The sequence below is a fragment of the Neofelis nebulosa genome, chromosome 8 (genome assembly GCF_028018385.1).
Source record: "Neofelis nebulosa isolate mNeoNeb1 chromosome 8, mNeoNeb1.pri, whole genome shotgun sequence".
NCBI classification, from domain to species: Eukaryota; Metazoa; Chordata; class Mammalia; order Carnivora; family Felidae; genus Neofelis; species Neofelis nebulosa.
In genome coordinates, this window is record NC_080789.1 from 141940832 (window position 1) to 141964372 (window position 23541).

Here is a 23541-nt window from a genome sequence, read left to right on the forward strand (position 1 = left end):
CACTTTCTTTCAGAAGTTTATTTTAGATAAACTAATTGAAAACAGATTGCAACGATGCACACGTTGTACAAAAAAACTAGAAAATAATCTAGCACTGGCATTCACTCTTACATTTGCAGGGCAGGGCCGCCAACCTTCTGCCCACGTCTGCAAGGAGATGCTTTCTTTGCGAGACTATACACATACACAAACCAAAGTTCCCTCTTGCAGAAGAAAGTAAGATTCTTCTCCATCAAAACAAAAATTGCATCAATCAATCTTTCCAGTTTTGCAGACCTGAAGCAATCGGAACCCCAACAAATGCAGAAACCACAGTTGGCTCAAGGTACTTTACCATCATTGCGGTGACAAACGTCTCCCACACCTGCACACCCCAACATACAGCAAAGCAACAAGCCCGTCATCGCAATTTTCAGTTTATAGCCAGGACTCCCGTTTCGTGAAACTGGACCAGACCAGGAAACTAACAGTCTAGCCAAACCATCTCAGCCGCAGAGGACTCTACCTCCTGTCCTTTTTTCCGGCTTTCCTCTTTCCGGAGAGTAAGTGCTTGGGCTTCATATCAAACACATGTCTGTCTGCTTCTCCTTTCTTTCCCAGGCGGTTCATCTTCTTCTGAGCATTTTTCATCATAGTCTTGGCTTTCTTCACCATCTGGAAAGCAAAAGGACACACGTTAGCTGCTGAGTGTCTGTGTGCTTTTTCATTACCAGTTAAGAGCAGGTCTTAAGTGTCCAGATCTACTCTGTGAGAAGTGATGGCAAGTCCCCCTGTGACCCACCGTGTCTGCAGGAAGTCAACTGTCTGCACAATGAGAATGAAGATGGGAATGAATGTTATTTCTAGACAAGCTCTGTGCCTAGAAGAACCTGGAAGATTAGGGGACATCTGCTGTAACTCCCTCTTAGGGACACACGAGAAAACAGAGAACCAGCTCACGAAACTATACTCACATCGGACAAATGATAATGCCAGTATTAAAATCCAGATTTCTAGAAGGAAAAGGCATGGTGGAAAGGAAATCCCAAGTTTCCATCAAGTAGACTGTTGGCCAGTTTATATACAGACTTTCTCTCATACCTGAATTTTCAAAATGCTGAAACTAACAATTTTTGTGTTCATTTAATTTAAATAGTTTCAGCAAAAGAGACCGTGTACATCCAAAATGTCTTTCCTAAAAGACTGACCCAAACAGCTCTTTCTGGGCTGGATCCCTGCAGGGTCTGGTTGTAAGGTGGGGGCTTGGGACTCCAGGTGCTGAGTAAGCACTGTTTCCTAGCTTGTTTCTGCATGGCTGGCCTGCGGCTCAGACCACCTGGTGCCCTATGACACCATGCTTCTGTCTACCCCTGAGAAAGGACAGCAGTAAGGAATGGTGCACCTAGGGAAGGGTCCAGAACACCCAGCTTGTCTCTCAGGGGCACAAGCACCCACCTACGGTCCCCACCTTCTAAACAGTAGCTGCGGGTATGTGCCCTGAGCCCTGGAGTCATCAACAATAGAGACCACCATTTTTTATTGCATATCACAGGGGACTAACCTTGACGTCCCGAAGGCCGGAGACATCCCGTGGAGTCCGAGAGCAGCTGCGGCTCCGGGTTACTGATGTGGGTGGAACAGAGTCATCTCGTTTTCTCTTCCTTGTAACGCTCCGGGACCTTCTGGCCTGGACTGCATAATGGGCCTGGAAAGCATAAACAGCAAATTCAGTGCTGCCTGACCCCAGCCCGGTTCCCAGGCTTGGTGACAGACGAAATCACACCAACAAGGAGACAGAACACTCAGGAGTTCTTAATGACATTAGTAAATAAACTAAAGCTCTTTAAAATTATACATAGTTGGGGCACTCACTTTCAAATGTCCCCTCTCTGCAAAGAGATTTCATACTATTCTTCCTTTCTGATCTTCTCTTATGCTCTAATGAACTTTTGCCTGCTACTCATTAAAAAAAAAAAAATACACACACACATACACAGAGTTAACTTCACATTATTCGTCAAACGTACTTTTTCACTTAACACGGCTGCTTTATGTTACAAGCAACTGTAACTCCATTAGAAGCCGTTTACCTAACGCTGGCCGTTCCCCTAGGTGGTAAAACTAGCATCCTAACTGCTATTTTCGCTGTAGTGTGTCCTCTCTCTCCAGCTTTGGGGCTACCTGAACACAGGGACAGCCCTCAGGAAGCTCGGCGCTGAGGCGAAGCAAAGCCTGCCCCTGGGAGAGGCCGCTGTGCTCGCGCTGGTGGGCGCCTCACTCACCCATGTCCTGTCCCCAAAGAACAACAAAACACCTGGACAGGAGCGCAGGCAGTTAGCCTGCACAAACGGTCAGAAATCAGACGCTAACAGATGTTCATTAAAATAACGCTTCAGGGGCGCCTGGGTGGCTCAGTCGGTTGAGCGGCCGACTTCGGCTCAGGTCACGATCTCGCAGTCCATGGGTTTGAGCCCCGCGTCGGGCTCTGGGCTGATGGCTCGGAGCCTGGAGCCTGCTTCCGATTCTGTGTCTCCCTCTCTCTCTGCCCCTCCCCCGTTCATGCTCTGTCTCAAAAATAAATAAAACATTTAAAAAATAAAATAAAATAAAATAATGCTTCAGGCTAGCAGTGTAGTCTCAAACGTTGCTAATTAAAATCCAAATTAGTCTAACCCCTTTGGAAAGGAGCTGTAAAACAATTTTCTTTTGATTTTGCTTATTCCAATTCTAGGAATGTTTTGAAAGAATAATCCAGAATATGAAAAAGTTATTTCAGACAAAAATGAATATGCTCCAGCATAGTTCATCAAAAAAAAAGACCAGAATTCCAATAGTTATCTGAAACCCCTTCTAGTCTCTGGGCTCCCAGGAAAACAGGTCTGAACTATTTACAACCTAAGCCCGTCTTGTGCTGACTCAACAAACCCTCATGTATCTGGTCGCTAAACAGAACCTAAGATGCTCCATGAAGACTTCAGTCACCAAAATCAAAGTTCAAGTAAAAAATATAAAAAATAAGCTTATGTTTTGTTCTCTGACATTCTATTCCAATTTGTATTCTTACCAGACACTAATTCCAATTTATTGTGTATTTCTTACACATCACCGTATATTCTGAGTTAACAGCAAATGAATTTTTTAAAAATCAGATTTAGTATTTTATTCTGGAAAAATCATTTGACAATATTGAAGCTAAATATTAAGTGTACACCTAGAATTTAGTAAACTTAATTTAAAAAATCAGAATTATTTTAAGATTAAACAGCATTAAAAAGAGTGGACAAGGGAGGTTGGAGGGAAATGGGCCCACATAGTCTATGTGCTAGAGGTGGAGGACACATCAGGGACATCACTCAAAATGCTCAGTGAGCCAAACAGAATGAATTGGTATGTGATGATTATTCACAGTGTTATGTATGCAACTGAAAATCTCACCAGTTTTCAAATGCTAGAGATTTCATGACTAGTGGCTGGATAAACAAACAGTAACCTCCTAACACGCAAACTCTCTCATGTTCCCCAGAGGCAAAATGACATGCTAAATATAAGCTTAGATATTTATTCATTTACTTATGTGTAGTATATTCCTTCTTCTTAGTAGTTTTTTTCTCCACTATGTTTTTGTTTTTTGTTTTGTTTGTGGAGATGAAAATTGGCAATATGTAAGATTACTGAAGTATAATGATAGATTTTTGAACACAGAAATGAGACCATTTAAAATATTTCCCTGCATATTTTTCATAATTGGGATGGACAAGACTATGTCATATAAAATTGGAAAAAAAAATTGGAGACTCAGATTTTACTAGTAGTAAATAGTGTCATTTAGATGGAATGTCAACTTCAAACAATGAGAAATTCATGTACTGGCTCTTTGAATTAAACTCAGTGGCTTGAGTTGAATTTACAGTAATGCCAAATAAATGGTTTTATGAAAACTGAAGAATTGTCTTTCCTATTTTCTACATTGTAAAATATCCTGTACCTTTTGCTTTTTCCCTTCGGACTATTCCAAATCTATCATTCAGCTATTAGTATGTTATCAACCTATTCTGGAATATACTTTGCTCTCAAAGTTGACTCTGTTGAAATTTCTTGGCAAGTTAAATTTTAAAATAAAGCTTGCCCTAAGACTTTTAAAAGTAAAAGTGGGAATCTATGTGGATAAACTAATATTAAGTTCATTACCATCATGTAAAATTTCACAAGAGTTGATGATTATTTCATTTGAGATATGATCTTCACAACTGAGATAAGACCTCAGATGCAACCATAGTTAAAATTCTATTTTTTCATAGATACATCTTTCAATATGTATGTCATTTAGAAAAATACCTTATATATAATAGGATTATTAAATTCTTCCTTTTATACAACATAAGTTGAAAATTCTTCCTTTTATAACAACGTAAGTTGAAAATTTTCTCAAATATTTGTTCCAAATTTTCTGGATTTTATAAATCATTTACAGAAAAGTCTCAGGTATTTTGTAGTAACTGTCTTTTGAATCAGTACTTAATGCTTTTTTTTTTGAGTTCTATAACTTTGAAGATTATTATTATTTTCAATTATAACAGTGAATAAATTCTTTTTTTTTTTTTAATTTACATCCAAATTAGTTAGCATATAAACAGCAAATGAATTTCTGAACAGCAACCAAACTGAGGTCTAAAAGACACTAAAATTTTTTACTCAAAAAAATGTGAAAAATTACCCCAAAATAAAAAACGCTTGGGGCGCCTGGGTGGCTCAGTTGGTTAAGCGTCCAACTCTTGATTTCAGCTCAGATCATGATCTCACAGTTTTGAGCTCAAGCTCTGTCGCATGGAGCCTGCGTGGGACTTTCCCTCTTTGCCCCTCTCCTATTCACTCTCTCCCAAAATGAATAAACTTTAAAAAACAAAAAAATTTGCTTATACATCAGTGAAATATAGACACGATATACAGAATATGGTTATAACTACATCTTAAAGAAACAAAGATTGAAGCCCTCTGCAGAAAAAATTAAATAAAAAGATACACACGGAATGTTAACCTAGATTATTTTTGTGCACTGTGAACACAAGTGATTTCTTTCTTTCTTGTTTCTGGTATTTTTCGTATTTTCATTAACCTGAAGCAGAATTCGATGTATACATACACAATGAAATATTAAAAAAAAAAAAAAAAAAGAGAGAGAGAGAGAAAGAAGAAAGTGCAGAGGCCACCTCACATCATTGATGTTATTACTGAAACATCACCGTAATGCCCAGGAGCAGTCCCATGCTCAGGGATGGCTTTTAATGCAAAACGATGGGAGTGTGCAAGGCATTCTTAAATTCTCACGTGGTGAACAAGAATGGAGTATGATGAAGACACCCCTGCATTAGCAGCACAGTCCCTTGAGCTGAGTGTCCTGAGCCGTCCCACGGGGCGTATGGACAGCAGTGGGACAAACACGTTCCATTCTCAGCCAGCCACTTCCAGCGACACTCCTCAACAGACATACTCAAAGTTGGTATCTCTTCTTTGATCACATCTGTAACCCCCCAGGTTTCTAAGAGTCTAGTTTTCTAAGGCAAAGCTGTACATGTCCACGTACGTATGTGACTGAGACCATGTGCATGCACTTACATTGTCTTTGTCATCCATGTCAACACCGAGACTGCGCATCTCACTCTCCAAGACTTTCCGCTGAACCTGAACACAGGGGAAAAGGTATGTTTTCAGAAAAATTAGTTTGATAAGATGCTTAAAAAAAATTTCACAGGAAAATGTACCTTTTACAATTATCTAGGATACATTTCTTTTAGAAATTATATCTTTTAATTGGGCCCATGTTCATGTTTTTGGACAGTTCACTGAAGCCCACGGAAACCAGTATTTCCCAGGCTATGACTATGTGCAAGATGACATACACTTCACGACCTTGAATTCTGCACAACTCTGCAAGGGGCTCTGCATGCAAGGATCACTGACGCTGAGGTCACATGACATGCCCCAAGATGCAGACTCCAGCGACAGCAGCTTCTCCCAAACCCACTGAGCGCACTGGGGAAACAGATGGAGGTCTTGCCTACCAGGAACCACTCATTTGCCATCATGTGAAAAGAGTACTTCAGACACACTAATGCGAAAGGTATCTGCCCTAACCATCATCCTGTCTTTGGGAAGCTTACCCCCCGCTTTCTGTCACATCCTGTGGTTTGAGGGTGACCACAGGACCTGGCCTCACCTGCCGCCCTGACAAAAGCATGGGGCAGGAGAGAAAGAGACCTACAAAGATGGAGCAGAGACTGAAAAGAATTCTGACATCATTTGACCCATTTGTGCCTGAAGTGTGACTCTCCCTGTCCTAGTCACAGGAGCTAACATGTTGCCTGAGGATTTAAGCTGCCCTGTGTTAGGTTTCTGTAAATTGCAAAGAGGAGCACTAACTAGTAAAGAAGTTAAAGAATAAGAACATGTTAAATGATGGCTTTACTGTCACAAATTACGAATCACAACCTCAATCTGCACAACTGCAGAGAGGCTGATCCCAACAATGCTGAGCCTGGATGTCAGCAGGAAGGGTGCCATCAGCAGAATAAAAAGATCAGGGCTCGACCAACCTCAAAAGTCAGTACGTATCACCAAACCAAGTACGTGCAATCCCATGGCCACGTCTAGGCTGACATGCTGCTTTTAGCAGGGCTGTGCAAGAATCCAAAGCTGCAGAAACAGGTCCTGCTGCTCTGAAAGCACAGAACTTGCCTTCTTAGCGGTTCGAGGCATCCTGGGCCCCTGTGTGTTCTTCTCCTTGGACTGCAGAATTTTCAACTTCCTTTTTTCCCGAATTTGCTTTGCCAGCTGGCGGATCTCCACCATCTCCTCGTCCTCACTGTCGGATTCGCTGTCATATTCGCCTGCCGCCGTTCTCAGCTCTTCTTCTTTTTCTAACTCCTCCAATTTCTTGAAAAGGAATTAAACAAACTCAACAATGAAAACCTCGTGAGTGTAGCCACGTTCATGTGCCTCTCGGGGGCAGTGAGCGCCCGCGCCTGGCCCCACACAGGATGCCCCAGAACTCAGCTCCCAGCAAACGGCATCTGGGAGGAAATGAAGACCATGCAGCACTAAGCCCACGGCACCCCGTGAGCGCTTCTATGTTGTCTCCTCCTCTTCACTCCAGACATCGAGGGGACACGTGCACATGACACCTCCCTTGTTCCCCAGCACTCCCAACAGACCCAGGACAGAACCTCCGTCCTTGAAGAACTAAGAACTCATCTATGTGAGCTGACATAGGTCTCCAATATCCCATTTATCCATTCTGAGGCCATCCTCAAACACAAGCCAACACAAGCCAACACCACCGCTGGCTGTACAGTTTAAATAAAAAGAAGTTACAGGGCGCCCGGCAGGCTCAGTTGGTGGAGCATGACTCTTGATGTCAGGGTTCTGTCTTCAGGCCCCACACTAAGTATACAGATTACTTAAAAAAATAAAATCTAGAAAATAAATGAACAAATTATGTACGCACGAATACACTCTATAACCAAGCAAAGAAACCCTGACAGCAATGCTGCAGTCAGATGCGGCCATGCCTTGGCTGATGTGAAAAGCATGGAGGGAGGGAGGTGGGCAGGAACGGGCAAGGCCAGTCGCAGGCTGCGAACCCACAGGCTCATAATGGACATCACTCAGAGAGCAACAACGAGGAGGCACATGTAGAGTATGAAGGAGGCTGTGACCTGGCTCCTGAGCCAGGAGCATGGACCGTGCGTGAGCAGAGCACAGGTGCACAGCTCGGACACAGGCAAGGAGGAGAACCAAGCACCAGAGAGTACAGAAGATTCAAGGGAAGGAGGAACAGGAACAGGGATGAGGAGGTTCACGTAGGGTTTCCTCCTCGGAGACCCGCAGACTGAAATGGTACAAGGGCAGCATCCGGGAAGGAAATGAGGGAGTGTTGACGGGAAACACTGTTTTTTCAAAAAGCTTTGCTGAGGAGAGAAAGGCAGCAGAGCAATGAAAGAAGGACCCAGGGCTGAAGAAAAGTTTTGTTTTTAAAGTGAAAGGACCCGTGGACACCACAGGCTAAGCAAAGCTCCAGGAGAGGAGAACAGGCTGGGTTGGAGGACAGGGGCTTGTGGCCACCGGAACGCACCTGCCCCACAGAGGCGGCCGTGGCCGAAACCGCACAGGGAGCAGAGCCTTGGAGGGAGAGGCTGTTAGTGACGGCTGGAGAAGCTCACGGTGCATAAGGAACGAGGGCAGCACGTACGGCCGGGCAGACAGCTGTGGTTGTGCGATCAGGGACACAGAAGTAATAAAAATCACATAATACAACAGGAGACACAAACCTGCATGATGTCAGGGTCGATGTAATCAGCTATATTGTGGCCTTCCCAGATCTCGGGTATCTTATCGTGTTTCTCAGAAGAGTTCATTAGATCCCAGTACTCTGAGGTTGAAAAAAAAGTTATGTTCACTGCAGTTTTTAATACCTTCAAGCACCACGTGCCCAAAATGAGTTCTTACACACATCTCTCCATGAAGACAACAGAGTGCCTGCACATAACACCCCAGAACAGCACAGCAGAGGGTCTCCAAATACCTCCTGGGTCGCCCAGCACCTTGGGACCACGGGCCGAGCGGGGGCAGGGGGGACAAAGGCAGCAGTGGCCCCAGCACCTGCACCATGCACGCTGCAAACCACCCTCCTCCTGAAGCCACAGAACCACCCACACACAGCCTCATCTCTAAGAAAGAGATGAAGGCACAGCCACAGGGCAAGAGGGCACTGAAGCCCTCCCACAGCGTCCCGACAGGGATGCTGGCCCTTACTCTGAAGGTCCAAGATGTAGTCGTCTCCCAGCTCTACTTCAAGGTCTCGTTCCTGAAACCAAAGAACAGATAACTCTCATCAGCTCCTGCCGGCATTCCAGGTGCATGAACGCCAGGCACCCCCTTGCCCCAGGAGACAGCCTCTGCTCCAAGCTGAGAGCCCGTCCCTCTAATGCCTGTGCAGCCCGGCTATTCCCGGTTGGCTCTACGGCTCACATCCACGCAGTGTCCACAGCCACCTCCCTCCCACTCACGAGGGAAGGGGCCTTTGTCAGCCACAGCTGTGGTCACAGAGCCTGACGGTAAAGGCCAGGACACCTTCAGTGCACACACATGGCCTTCTGCACCCGCAAAAGTAGACCTACCCGTTTCTTCCTGGGCTCCCCAATGTCCATTCTCTTCCTGCGCGCCACCACTCCCTCAGGGATGAAAGGGGGCCTTTCCTAAGGAGACATCACCAGAAAGAGTGACATGAAACACCTTGCTGAATGCAAAAGGAACATGAGAGTGAAAAGCCAGAGGCACGCTCTCCGTCTGCAAGGGCAAGGTGAAGCCAGACCAACTCAGAACCAACAGACTGGGGGGCGGAGCAGGGTCAGCTGGGCACGGAAACCAGGAAGACTCCACAGCTGATCCAAAGTTTATCTAGAAAAAATAAACACCAAGACTCTCGAGAAAATTATGAACAAAAGAAATGATACAGGAGAAAAACAAAGCAGACAACAGAAATCTAGACACGAAGCAAGTCCATACAAGAAGTCAACAAAAACATACATTATTCGAATCTCAGTCCTGAGATTAAGGACTAGCCAGGCAAAAACAGAGCTGGGTGGCTGCTTCCACCTGCTGCCTAAGAACAAATCAAATGCAAGACTGAGCAAAAACTTCTGTTCAAAACAGGTAAAATTAAGATAATTAAGTACAGGACAAAGTATAGGAGAAAAATATTATCAAGATATTTTTGGAATGAACGGGAGGTCTTTCTATGCAGGACACAAAACCTAGTTACCGTAAAAAAATATTAATATTAGCTAATAGCATATATTAGAAAATTATTAAATATTCATAGCATATATTAAAAACATATAATCTCTTTGAAGCTGAGAAAGAAAACCCAAATCAAAAAGCAAATGACAAAAAAAAAAAAAAAAAAAAAAAATCCACAGAACATACAAGAGTCTGGGGGTGCCTGAGTGGCTCAGTCAGTTGAGTACCCGACTCTTGACCTCAGCTCAGGTCTTGGTATCAGGGTTGTGAGTTGAGCCCCACAAAGGGCCCCAATTTGGGCATGAAGCCTATTTAAAAAAGAACATATGAGAGTCTGATTTCCTTAAGATAAAAATTATAAATTAAACGAGTAAAAGACAAATGACCTGAGGAACTAATAGGCCAATAAGTACATGAAAAATGCAGGCTTGGCAGGGCACCTGGCTGGCTTGCTCAGTGGAGCCTGCAACTCTTAATCTCAGGGTTGTGAGTTCAAGCCCCATGTTGGGTGTAGAGATTATTCAAAAATAAATTGTTCAAAAATTAAAAAAAAATGCTTGCCTGAACTGATCATTAAAGGAACCATCGATTAAACTGACAGCAGCCAATGATGAGGGGACGCGCAGCATATCCCAGGAAGGCATTTCTGGGGGACAATGTCATTCTCAATGGCCTACTGAAAACTCACTCTGCAAATAAAAGACTTATGCACAAAGACATGCGACAGAGCACTGTTTGTAACAGCAAGAAAACAGAATAATTTTAAAGAATGTAATACACGTTTATGTTTAAATTTTTTTAAAAATATGCTCACACACCAGAAAGATTTATGGGAACATCAAGACAGTTACCAGTAACTATGTCTGGTGGAGCGAGCAGCAGGCTTTACCTTGGCACTTTTATACTTCAGGACACAACTGTTACTCTGGACGAGAAACTCAAGCCCACTGTGATGCCCACAGGGGTGGGTGTGTGTGCACACGGCGCCCGTGAGCCTCACCCATGAGCCCTGCATGAGGCAGGTGCTGGTGTGTGCGGACAGAGGGCATAGGCATCTCGCTCCCAAGTTCCTTGGAAGGGCAGCCTCACCTTGTCATCTCTCTTGCTTGGCATGGCCAGATGCAGCCTGTTCAGCACCTCATTCACTTTATTCCCTTTCATTTTGGTTTCAACCCGATGCGCCAGAAGCCTGTCACAAGCCTGGGAAAGTGAGAAAACGGGACATGACTCACAAGGCACCCACCTTCCGGGCTGGAGGTGGGGGTGTGGGAGAGGAACCAGACTCCGCAATAACCAGCAGACTGTGTTCCAAGCTTTGGGTCCCACTTTGCGCTTTTCCTCAGGAGTCACATCCACTGGTGCTATCTTGGGGATCACCCCAAGATCCAGGTGACCCCCCGGGGGCAGACCACACGCTCAGGAGGGAGCAGGCCTCTCCCTTCCCAGGCCAGGCCCAGGCTGGGGCAGCACCCCATGTCCCATCTGGGCTTGCCTCCACCACCAGTCACCCTCGCGCCGTGTTCCCTAGCCAGGTTCAAGGCCCACCCTGGGCCCTGGAGCAACAGCGCCAAGCCAACCAACAGCATCAGACCTTGCCATCTCTTTTCCTTTCAGGTAAAAATAAAAAGGACGTAAAATGATCAGAATCGCATGTGAAATCTAACAGGAAATGTCTCTTTTGGTTTTTTTCCCTGCTTCTGAACAAGTTTCACAGTACAGCTGGCACAGACATCCCGGCAGGTCAAGAAGGGCAGCAGGCTGTGCACGAGGTTCAACCCCCCCGGGGAGGGAGTCAGATCATCCCTCTAAACCCCGTTTGGACTGGGCGGGATGGGGGAAACCAGGGCTCAGTGTGGCGCACACGCTCTCCAACCTGGACAGAAAGCCTCTCCCCACAGCAGACACCTCTCACGAGAAAGGCAGTATAGGTGTGGATGGAGCACTGACCTCAGTTTTCACCTGAATAACCCCTTCCTCCGTCAGGGTGCTAGTCTCAATCACGGGGAATCCTGCGGCCTGCAAATCTGCAAATATTTTCTGCAGAGACAGAAGGAAAACAAGAGAGCCATTATTTATTTCTACTTCCCTACAGACAACTCTTACTGCTCTTCATGTAGGGATCAGAAATGCGAATTAGCCTGGCCGTGGCTCATTTGCAAATTCTTCTAAAGGACGTTTCCCCAAAATGTTGATTTCTCCCCCCCCATATTCTTCTGTGACAAAGAAAATACTACTGGGAGGATCAAACCAGACTACAAAAGCAAACCAGAGGCTCTCTGAAACATTCTGTGAGATGTTACCTTCTAAAAAGGAACAAGACACAAAACTTTTAAGATGTTTTCAATACTACTTTTAAATAAAATGCATAGAGTCTGCAGCCTAAGAGAATTCCTTAGAAAACACTACAAAAATGAATAATCACTGCACTCCAAAGGAGGGGCTTCACTTGCGTAGCTCTTCACCAAGGCCACCTCATTCAGACGTAGGGGGCCAATCCTGTGACAGGTAAGCTGCTCATGAACAAGGTCAAACACCTTTACTACAGGCTCCCACTTACCCGTTAGACTTCCTCCTCTCCTGGAAACAGCAGTGGTCCTGGGCAACACCAGGGTCTGACAGCTAACCCCACCACCGACTAGCACGTGATGCAAGCCACTGTGCCTCTACCTGAGCTAGCCGTAACCATGTTCCTCACATGGTGCCGCTCCCACGGTCAGAGCACGGACAGCATACACAGGGCAGGCTGCAGGCCACGCCCTAGTGTTAACCCAACAGTCACATCAGAATGGCATCTGCCACCCACCGGCTTTCAGATTTTTCAATCTGCCTGATGACATCACTGACTGGTAGCCCAGCAATGCAGCAATTGCTACCAGTGACTCCAGGATGGAGACCTCACCCCATCACGGCCGGCAGACGGTGAAACCCAGACACATTTCAACCCGAAGCCTGAGCACCTGGTGCAACACTCACCCTAATCTTTGGTCGTCACAACCCAAACCCTGTCTGCAGCTTCCAAAGTGATTAACCTAAAAAACTGAAATTACTTAATAGGGATCTGAGTCCTTTCAAACAAGTGAATTCTCTGATATCAGTGGTTACCTAGTTAGTAACTTGATGAACATGCTGCAGTGCCCATTAAACCGGTACAGCTGTTTAAAACCCTCTCACCAGGTATTAAGACGTCCAGCCAGCATGAGACAGAGGTGCCAGAAAGAGACCCTCTACACAGAGCTGGTCGGTGGCACATGCCCCAGGAGACGCAGCCACATCAAGATTACTCTAGCGCACTGGTTCTTAAAACTCGAGTGTCACCCACCACGCAGGGTGCCTCCCAGATTGGCCCTGTAGGTCCAGGTGCGTCCAAGAATCTGAAAACCTGTTACTAGTGCCAACCTTCTCCAGGCAGTTATCCCCAAAGTGCCTATCAGAGAGCTGCGGGGCCAAGTGTGGGTGGAAAATGAGGGCTAACCACCTTACCTGCCTCATGGAAAACACAGCGAACACTATGTACTCACAGTTCTGGCAAGTTTACAGGTGCCCCTTCTTCATCATTCACTCCATGCTTACCTCCCAAACTCATTTCCCCCACAAATGTGTGTGGCAGGCACGTGACACCCCCCCCCCGACCCCCCCTTCCCAGGAACCTCCTCTGGAAGCACGGCTCTGGGCAACCAGCCGGCCGAGACCCAAAGGGCCAAAGCCCGTCTGAAGGTGCTTTGCATCCTCCAGGCACCAAGTTCGGAGAACAGTCGCATCCTAAAGAAGCACAAGACCTTTCCGGGGTTAAACACGCCGTCCTGCCAAATGCACAGGTACTTGCACAGCCTCCAAGAGCAGAGGACAGAAAGTGTCAGGTGTAGTTTGCCACTAACAAACCACTGAGGGAATGATCTCAACTGTGGGATAAAAATCTTTACTAGTATTGCTGAAATTCCTTCTCAGCTTTGGTTGTCTGCGAATAAACTTAGAATTAGTACGTAAGACTCAAAACATTCAGTTTACCTGATCGTCTTCAGAAAGTTCAGCTATCCGCTTCACATCACATTTGTTTGCTACAACTATAAGAGGCTGGAACAGGGAAGAAAAACAATGAAATGATTATCCTCGCGGCACAGGCTATGAACGGTAAACACCCGTCCCCACACGCACCTTGTTGATGAAGAGAGGTTTGATGTTCTGGAACAGCTCCAGCTGCTCCCTCAGCCCGTGCCCACACTGCTCGGACAGATCCATCACGTACAGGACCGCGGCGCGCAGGTGAGCCAGGGCCGTGATGGCCTGCATCTCAATGGTGTTCCGATCCTCCAAAGGGTGGTCCAAAATCCCGGGAGTATCAACAACCTAAGCGTCAGGTCTGTTATTTCAAAGCACATATACCCACAAATTTCTTGCCCAGCATATCCTGGAGGTGACTCACATACCCAACCCGGCCCTCTCAATATTAGTAAATAAGACGTGGGTCTCCCAGCTGACATAATGAAAAAAGCAATGACGGAACAGTACCTATTCTTTAAATATTACAAAAAAGGGGGGGATGAGTCGACCCTGCAGAGCTCACTAAAGAACCAGTCAATGACCTACAGAAAAGGACTCCTCTCTCTCTTTTTTTAAAGTAATTTTTGTTAATGTTTGTTTATTTTTGAGAGAGAGAGCACGAGCAGAAGGGCAGAGAAAGAGGGAGACACAATCTGAAGCAGGCTCCAGGCTCTGAGCTGTCAGCGCAGAGCCCGACGTGGGGCCTGAACTCACGAGCTGTGAGATCACGAGTTGAGCTGAAGTCAGATGCCCAACTGGCTGACCCACCCAGGCGTCCCCTCCCCTTTTTTTTTAAACATATGCTCTATGCCAAACATGGGGCTAGAACTCATGACCTACAGATCAAGAGTCGCACACTCTACTGAGTCAGCCTACTGGGTGCCCCGACAGAGAGAACAGAACTGGCAAACACTCCCAGGTGTTAGGAATGACTTTATCATTTACAAAATTAAATTCAACTGTGGAAACTGCCCCATGCTTTTAAGTGGCTAATGCACATCCTTTCTAAGGACAGGGTCAGAAACGACAAGGAGACTCTGGTTTCATGAGAAGCACCACTGCTAACGTGATGTAGCCATCTGCTCTGGCAGCTGGCGGCTTCCCGAGTTCTCACAGAAAAACAAGCACTGCACTCAGGCAGCCGCGAAGCTTGGGAGTTTTCTTCATGAGGACATTCCTGGTGACCCCGAGAACCTGTCCCACCCCTTCGGAGTCTTCCTGTAAGTGTACTGGGACCTGGGGAGAGACTATAGTTCTTCAGGGGCCACCAAAATCAAACCCCGTTCACAAAACCACCCAGACGTGAGCCCCACGTCTGACGGTGGGAACGCTCACCTGCCAACGCAGGTACTTATAGTCCATGTGCCCCACAAACAGGGATTTGGTCGTGAATGCATAGGGCTGGACGTCCACATCGGCTCTCGTCACCTGAAACAAAACAACGAAAACTTCCACAATCACACGAGCTCCAAACCTTATTCCTGGTCAAAGAAGGTAAATGTGGCACCTGTACGTTATGGAGACTAATGATCTCGGCAGTAAGACAAAACAACCAAACGGAGAGCGAGAGAGCTCCCATGATTACACTCCTGAGGTCAGAAGCTGCTGCTGACAGACGGACAAGCTCCACTTCCTCATGCCACCAGGCGAGGCCAGGACACAAGAGTCCAAATACAGGACGGGGAGGGGAGGAAGGCCCAGCACCAGGAGGGTACCTGTCAGCTTCTGCTCTGCTCCACCCCAGCCCCACTAATGCCCCACAGAACTTGCTGTGAAGACAGACTTGCTCTATCTACACTGCTGATGCGGGGCCCACCAGCCACAAGTCCCCATGAACTCTTGAGATGTGATCAGTGCAACGTAGGAACTGAACTGTTTGTTGTTTAATTTAATTTTTTTTTTTAATTTTTTTTTCAACGTTTTTTAATTTATTTTTGGGACAGAGAGAGACAGAGCATGAACAGGGGAGGGTCATAGAGAGAGGGAGACACAGAATCGGAAACAGGCTCCAGACTCCGAGCCATCAGCCCAGAGCGTGACGCGGGGCTCGAACTCACCGCGAGATCGTGACCTGGCTGAAGTCGGACGCTTAACCGACTGCGCCACCCAGGTGCCCCTTGTTGTTTAATTTTAATCAAGTGGCCAGTGGCTTAGTGCCGCAGCACTGGCTCACGAGCATCTGAGACATCGGCCCAGACACCGCAGAGCTTCAGCCTGTCACGTCAGCACAACTCGGGGACAAAATAAAAACCTGCAAATGGGCTTCAAGTGGAAGTGCTCCTGGCAGCAAGCACCACACATATGTAACTGTCGTTGTCTGGCACCTGAGCTGTTGTTGGTTGTGAACTGACATTTTATTTTATCTACTTATTTATGAACCGACATTTTACATGCGGTTTCTACTCTGTTCAAGTCCCTCAAACTCAGCCAAGTGGTCTTGAAGCACCAAGTTACTAAATAAACAGCACCCTCGAGTCCCAGTTAATGAACTCAGTCAAATCAAGAGCAACTCAGCCACTTCCCATTACGGGGACCGAATGCTTGATGTGAGCAGTGACACGTCAACCAGTGACATTCACATAGTGCCTCAGGAAGCCCACTTCAGCGAGTGCAGCCGGCCACGGTAGACCCCAGCGCCCCCAGCACTACCACCCCCAGATGAGGCTGAGACAGTACGTCCTGGGAAAGGCTCTCTGTGTTAACAAAACCGGACTTAACATCTCAAATCCCTTAGAAACTTATGGAATGCATACTAGAACAGAAATAGCAGCCGAAACCTAGATTCAGACAGCGTCAGTCCTCCCTTCAAGTAAACGGCTATTGAAGCCGACAACAGTGCTGACAGACTAACCGGCTGGCCATCCTCCAGCCCACACGGCAGGACATAGCAGCCCTTGGGTCTCGGGTCCTCGGTCACTTGTGTTATCACCAGACACGTACTAACCTTATTGATGAAGCTGGACTTGCCAACATTTGGGTACCCACACAGGAGCAGGGTCCTCGTATTCGGGTCAATAGTTGGCAGACGGGACAGATGCTGACGCACTGTGGGAAATAACATGCGCTTGATTTCTTAAGAGCAATTAAAAAACTCAAACTTCTGCTTGACTGTTTCACATAGCTGTACTCCTGACCCATGGTTATACTAACCCCACTCCAACATTTATAATGTGAGCGACAGAAAAAGTATGAATAGAAAAAAGATTGCCTGCAGAGGCACCATAGCACACAGCAGCGTACTTCCCGACTCTGGCTGTACCCACAGTCCTATTCAATAGGTCAAAAGTGGGGCCAGAAACACACATCTAAGCGGTGCCCAGACCGCTCTTACTAAGTGGGATATTTGGAAAGCATTTTTGAAGCAAGTGTGCATGCCACCACTTCCTGCCAAGGCACTGGGTTAGTTCCACGCCACGACTAGGTGCACCATCTGCAAGGCGGTGACACCATGAGGCCACCCTCAAGACTAAACAAAACAGATCGCTGGAAGCACTGGCAAAGCAGTCAAGTACTACAAGCTTGTCGCAAATCATTTGTAAGATGTCAGGAAAGGGGGAACAAACCCAAAGGACTCGAGAACACTTCAGTGTAAAAATCTATGTATAGAGGCAAATACCTGTTTCATTAGAAATACTACTTTAATTCAGAACCTTCCTCTTTAATTAAACTATCATGTAACAAAGCTGGAGTGGCAATTTCATGCTAACACATATTGCAAAGCTTTTATTTTATTTAGTTTTTTAAAGTTTAAGAGCGAGTGTGTGCGCGTGCACACACACATACATGCATGCATGAGTGGGGGAGGGGCAGAGAGAGAGAGAGAAAGAGAGAAAGAGAGAAAGGGAGAAAGAGAATCCCAAGCAGGATCTGCACTGTCAGCATGGAGGCTTATGTGGGGCTCAATCTCATGAACTTCAAGATCATGACCTGAGCCGAAATCAAGGGTCAGATGCTTAATTGACTGAGTCACCCAGGCGCCCCTCTTTTATTTGAGAGAGACAATGTGTGTGAGTGAGAGAGGGGCAGACAGAATCTTAAGCAGGTTTCATGCTCAGTGCAGAGCCCAGCATGGGACTTGTTCCCACGACCCTGGGATCATGACCTGAGCCAAAATCAAAAATCGGATACTCAATCAACTGAGCCACCTAAGCGCCCCAGATATTGAAAAGTTCTTAAAATTTTTTTTTAAACTTTACTTTTAAATTTATTCTTTAATGTTTGTTTATTTTTGAGACAGAGAAAGAGCACAAGCAGGAAGGGGCAGAGAGAGAGAGGGAGACAATCCCAAGCAGGGCTCCACCCTGTCAGCACAGAGCCCAACACAAGGCTGAATCCCACTAACTGTGAGATCCTGACCTGAGCTGAAACCAAGAGTCGGATGCTTAACAGACTGGCCACCAGGCGCCCCAAGTCCTCTTAATAGAACAAACAATTTATGGGGCACCTGGGTGGCTCAGTCGGTTAAGCTTCTGACTTCAGCTCAGGTCATGATCTCAAGGCTCATGGATTCAGAACCTGGAGCCTGCTTCGGATTCTGTGTCTTTCTCTTCTGCCCCTCCCCTGATTGTACGGTCTCTCTCTCTCTCTCTCTCTCTCTCTCAAAAATAAATACATAAACGTTTAAAAAAACTGTACGAGTAATTCATAAGCATTTTAAGCACCAGCTGCTTTTTCAGTAATAACTAGCCTGTCAGAGTTTCTCAAAGGATGGGTAAGGAATGGTTTGATCCTGTTAGGTCTAAAATAAAACAAAAAAGAGCACCCGAAAAATAAGTTCTTGACAAGAATCGAGTACCTTAACAGCACACACTAAACACTGTCCTTGCTTACGTAAAAGAGGTACCTTGTTCCAAATACTCCAAACTCTGCTTCTGTCTTTTGATGATTGTACACATCCGGCCGAGGGCGGCTCGCTTCAGCTGCTTGCAGCGGTAGAGAGAGTCTCCGTATTTCATAAGCCGCACATAATCCTTAGCCACGCTTAAAGAAATAAAAAGATATAAGATACTTTTCACCTCAGGCAATAATTTAAAAGATACTGTATTAAAAGATACCTTACTTGTCCACTAAATTTTTGGCAGTATTTATTTGTCCCAAGGCCAACTTGTAATGGTCCTTGTCATAGAGAATGTTCATCAAATCAGCATAAAATGGATGGATATCCTAAAACAGAAATAAAGCGGTCATTCTGGGACAGGTCTCTCATCCCCACGTGTCAATAATTCTTGAAGAATAATTTTGAAGTATGTCCTACCTTTTCCACGCTCTTCAAACCCCAGATCTCCTCCCCGGTCCATTCTCCTGACTGAGGACTGTTTAGAGTTCAGGGGTCACTTCTGCCTGCCCATCTAGCCTGGGCCCCAGACTGATCCCCCTTTACCTCATCTGCAGGTCTCCATTTGTGCACCAGACCCCCTGCCCCTCCTACTCAACACCTGAAACCAGGCCTGCAAACACGCTGTCATTTCCCCCTCAGCTCTAACAGTTGGGAAGCTCCCTGAACCCACAACCCTTCCGTTCCTTTGCTCCCCTTCTTGAGGAAGGTCACAGAGAGGTACTGGCTCTTCTTCCTTTGAACCCAGTGTAGTCCGAATTGTGCCCACCAGTCCTTTAGAGCGGCTCATCAGATCAGCTCCCTCCCCGAACTCCTTTCATCTTACCAGAGCGTTCCACAGCACCAGACAGCTGACCACTCATGCTTCCTGGTGCTTTCCATTCAACTGGCCTCTGGGACCAACTGTCTGGCTCTTCTCTCCCCTCGCCGCTCCTCAAACTCCCTCGCTGGCTTATGCTTCCACCCAACACTAAACATCAGAGGTCCTAGGAGCACTTTTCTCTCCAGGTTCAGCTCCTAGGTGACCTCACGTGGATCTAAAGGCACTGACGGGTTCCTGAGTGCCACTGCACATCTCCAGGCCACACCTCTCACAGAGCTCCAGACTACTCGCACTTCTGCTCGGACACCGTACCAGAATCTCAGACCAACGCGTCCAAACCACCCCCTTCCCCGTCTGGATGGATGGCAACTGCAAGATGCCCAAGATGCTACGAGCAAGTTCAGCTCTTCCAACCACCACCAGCTGTTTACGTCGGTACGTCAACCTTCAAGTGGTCTCCTAACCCCATAGGCCACGCATCCTCTAAAAGAGAAGTCAAAGCTCGGCACGTCCCACACTCAACTTGGAAGGTTTCCCTAACAACAGACCTCGAGCCCTGTACCAGGCGGCTCACCGACTCACCATCTCTGACTCATCTCCAGGTACCCTCCCTCTCACACACCCTGATGGGTCTTCCTGTTTGAGACCTCACACTCTGTACCTCGGGGCCTCTGCACCTGCTGCTTCTGTGCCTACAGTGCTTCTCTCCAGGCAGCCCCGCAGCTCGTTTCCTTCAGATCTCTGCTACAAACTCTAGAGATTTCTAGGTTTACAACGTTTCCCCTCACTAGATGAGGACAGGGACTTATTACTACTGTGTTCCCAGGGCCTAGATAAGTACCTGAGACATATCAATTATTCCATGAATGTAACTATGCTAACCTTCTGCTCTAAAATTCTCGGATAGCTAACGTTTAAAAAAAAAAAGAAAGAAAAGAAAAAAGGAATACAATGTTCACAATTTAAATGTATTGTATTAAAAAATGATACCAAGGATGAAAAAGATAAAACTTCTTACAAAGAACCACAAAAATCTGGTGCTAATTAGTTCAAAGCATTTTGTTTGCCCAGATCAGGTGTTTCCAAATATCACACCAGTTTCCAATCATCTTACTCTTCTGGTTCCTTCTAGGTAATTTCTAGGGTACCCACCCTTTCCCAACAAACTATCCACCCATTCAACGAGCCTCTACTGAGCACCTACAGCATGCCCAGGAGACACGTGTAAAGTTAACCGCCTGTCCGCTAGCAGAAATCTCTACTCTTATTTTAAGCACATCTGTAATTTTTTAAACAAACTACTGTCACCTTAAGTAAATATAAAAGAAACTCTTGTCACATAAACCAACTTTTGCCTCCTGGCTTAACCTAGCTTTACGGACTATCTTGGGACAGTGGCCACTTTAGGCTCTCACCCTGCACTGTGGAGCCCACCCCAAATAACCCTGCAGCAGTGCTCTCCTACACGGGGATTTCACGAGCAGTGTCTGCTCTTGGCTTTCCACGGCTTAATCAACAGGTAAACTCTACTATGCTAGAGAATGAAGACTTCAACTCTTTTAGCGGAATGCAGAAGTCACAGCTCCCCCAGGCAATTTCTTCCCACCAGTCAACAGAGAGGACAATGCTGAACTGACCATCACTGGCTGATGAAACAGTGGTGGACCTCAGGCCACAAAGGAGCCTTGGAAAGAGGAAGCCCATACAGGCTGGTGAGCTGCCAGGTTCACAATCCATAGCGTTTATAGAGCGTGGGTTGGTGCCTGCAATCCTAGAAGTTACCAAAAAAAAAAAAAAAAAAAAAAAAAAAAAGGTGGCGGAGATAGCTTTGGGCCCTCTTATGGAGTTTAGTTTGGGGGAAAGGAAGAATACTAAGGAATAAAAAAAAAAACCTGTGTTCTTTTCCCAGCTTTGCCATGAACTCACAAAGTCTGCCCAGTGAATAATTTTGTTTCCTTCATTATCTGTCAGATAAGTACACAAACTGGCTATAAATTATCTGAAGGCTCACACTGATATTGCCATATGTGTCCCCCAGAATCACTTACATCCAATTTGGGGAAATCTGTTAGAATCTGTGAGAGTCTGTCATGGTAATTTTGTTGAGTAAATTTGACTTTCCTCATGTAAAAATGTCTAATGCGGTGAATTTGGTAATGTTTATGTATAACTGTTGGAGTCTTCCGTTGAGTCTTCGATAACGTCAGGTCAATAAAGTCCTGTAATTAAATAAGAGACAGTACACCAAAAATGTTTATTTTCTATCCACTTATCTGAAACCTCAAAAACCAACAATTAACAATACCATATATTTTAAACTACAAACACTTTTCCTAACTAAATCTTTACTCTTTTATATCCAACTTGGTTCACGTTCATAGTTTTTGGCTTTTAAAAAACATTTAGCAGGGGCGCCTGGGTGGCGCAGTCGGTTAAACGTCCGACTTCAGCCAGGTCACGATCTCGCGGTCCGTGAGTTCGAGCCCCGCGTCGGGCTCTGGGCTGGTGGCTCAGAGCCCGGAGCCTGCTTCCGATTCTGTGTCTCCCTCTCTCTCTGCCCCTCCCCCGTTCATGCTCTGTCTCTCTCTGTCCCAAAAATAAGTTAAAAAAAAAAAAGTTGAAAAAAAAAATTAAAAAAAAACATTTAGCGGATGGCTGCCTAAATAAATTTTATCCCATATTTAAAAAAAAAAATGTTTACTTGGAGAAAAAGAGACACGGAGACACACGAGCGAGTGGGGAAGAGCAGAGAGAGAGAGGGAGACAGAGAATCCCACATGGTCAGTGCAGAGTTTGATGCGGGACTCTATCCCACAAACTGAGACTGTGACCTGAGCCGAATCAAGAGTAGGACATGCAACTGACTGAGCCACCCAAGGAGCCTCATCCCACACTTTCTTAATCTCACCTGTATTTCCAATACCTAGAACCCTCTGAAACTTTAGTCACGTAACTCAAGCATAAACCAGAAAAAATATTAAAGGGAAAAAATTCTGCAATTCAATCCACGTATCTTTGACTTTGGAAGTACATTAAATAAGTAAACCTAGATGTGGAAAGTGACTGAGAATGGACACGACTCTTGCTCGTGTACCCAGTGCAAACAGAGACATCAAGCCCAGAGACCTCCCCTAACCCCTCCATTAGCGGAGTCTAGGAATCCGTAAGACGCCAGTTCAAAAGTCTGACCTACTTCACGAAGTTTTCCCTGACCCGCCCCACCTCTTGGGGAGGAACCTCTCCTCTCTAGGAAGGACCCCAAGGTCTGGAGAAGATCCCTGACACTCCAGGAATAGACACTCACCTCTGGGGAAGGACCCTGATATCAGAGGACGAACGTTCACCCCTGAGGACGGACCCTGACGCCTGAGGCCAGAACCTTAACCCTGAGGAGGGACCCTGATGCCTGAGGAGGGACACTGGCCCCTGAGGTAGGACCCTGGCCCCTGAGGAAGGACCCTGGGACCTGAGGTAGGACCCTGGCCCCTGAGGACGGACCCTGACGCCTGAGGAGGGACCCTGATGCCTGAGGACGGACCTTCACCCCTGAGGAGGGACCCTGGCCCCTGAGGACGGACCCTGACACTTGAGAAGGGACCCTGATGCCTGAGGACGGACCTTCAACCCTGAGGACGGACCCTGATGCCTGAGAACCTGGGGACGGACCCTGACGCCTGACGCCGGGGGCCTGAAAAAGGAGCCTTGCTGCCTGGGGGAACCCCTAACGCCGGAGGGCCCGCATCTGGGAGGACGTGGCCTGGGAGGAGAGGCAGCCCGGAGCAGGCGACCCCTGTCCCATCCCCGAGTTACGGGCCGGGCTCTCCCAGTCCCCCGGCAGGGAGAGGCGAGGGCGGATGAGCCCTCGCGGCCGCCTACCTTGGCGGACGGCACCACCGTGATCTTCTTGAAGTTGTAGTGCGCCATGCCAGCCGCCACACACGAGGGAACGCGGACAGATGCGAGGGACTTCCGCCGGAGTGGGCGGGACTTCCGCCTCGCGTCACTTCCGGGATCTCCTTGCGGCCCCGCCCTCACCCCCTGCACGGCTTCCTCGCCGCTTGGCTCCCCCGCC

At 46.7% G+C, this 23541-nt stretch overlaps 1 protein-coding gene across 1 annotated transcript; it reads right to left on the bottom strand.

The window, feature by feature from the left end:
• Positions 1-23475, bottom strand: GTPBP4 (GTP binding protein 4). The gene is made up of 17 exons (XM_058682045.1): positions 23346-23475; positions 21518-21688; positions 18872-18975; positions 18656-18792; positions 16757-16857; positions 15148-15240; positions 13927-14118; positions 13780-13845; positions 11722-11811; positions 10864-10974; positions 9153-9230; positions 8788-8839; positions 8304-8404; positions 6712-6909; positions 5593-5658; positions 1541-1684; positions 1-654 (listed from the first exon to the last, which is right to left on the bottom strand). The coding sequence occupies exons 1-17, from the start codon at positions 23391-23393 to the stop codon at positions 502-504; spliced, it is 1905 nt and encodes a 634-aa protein (XP_058538028.1). The 5' UTR covers positions 23394-23475; the 3' UTR covers positions 1-501.
• Positions 23476-23541: the final 66 nt, after the last annotated feature.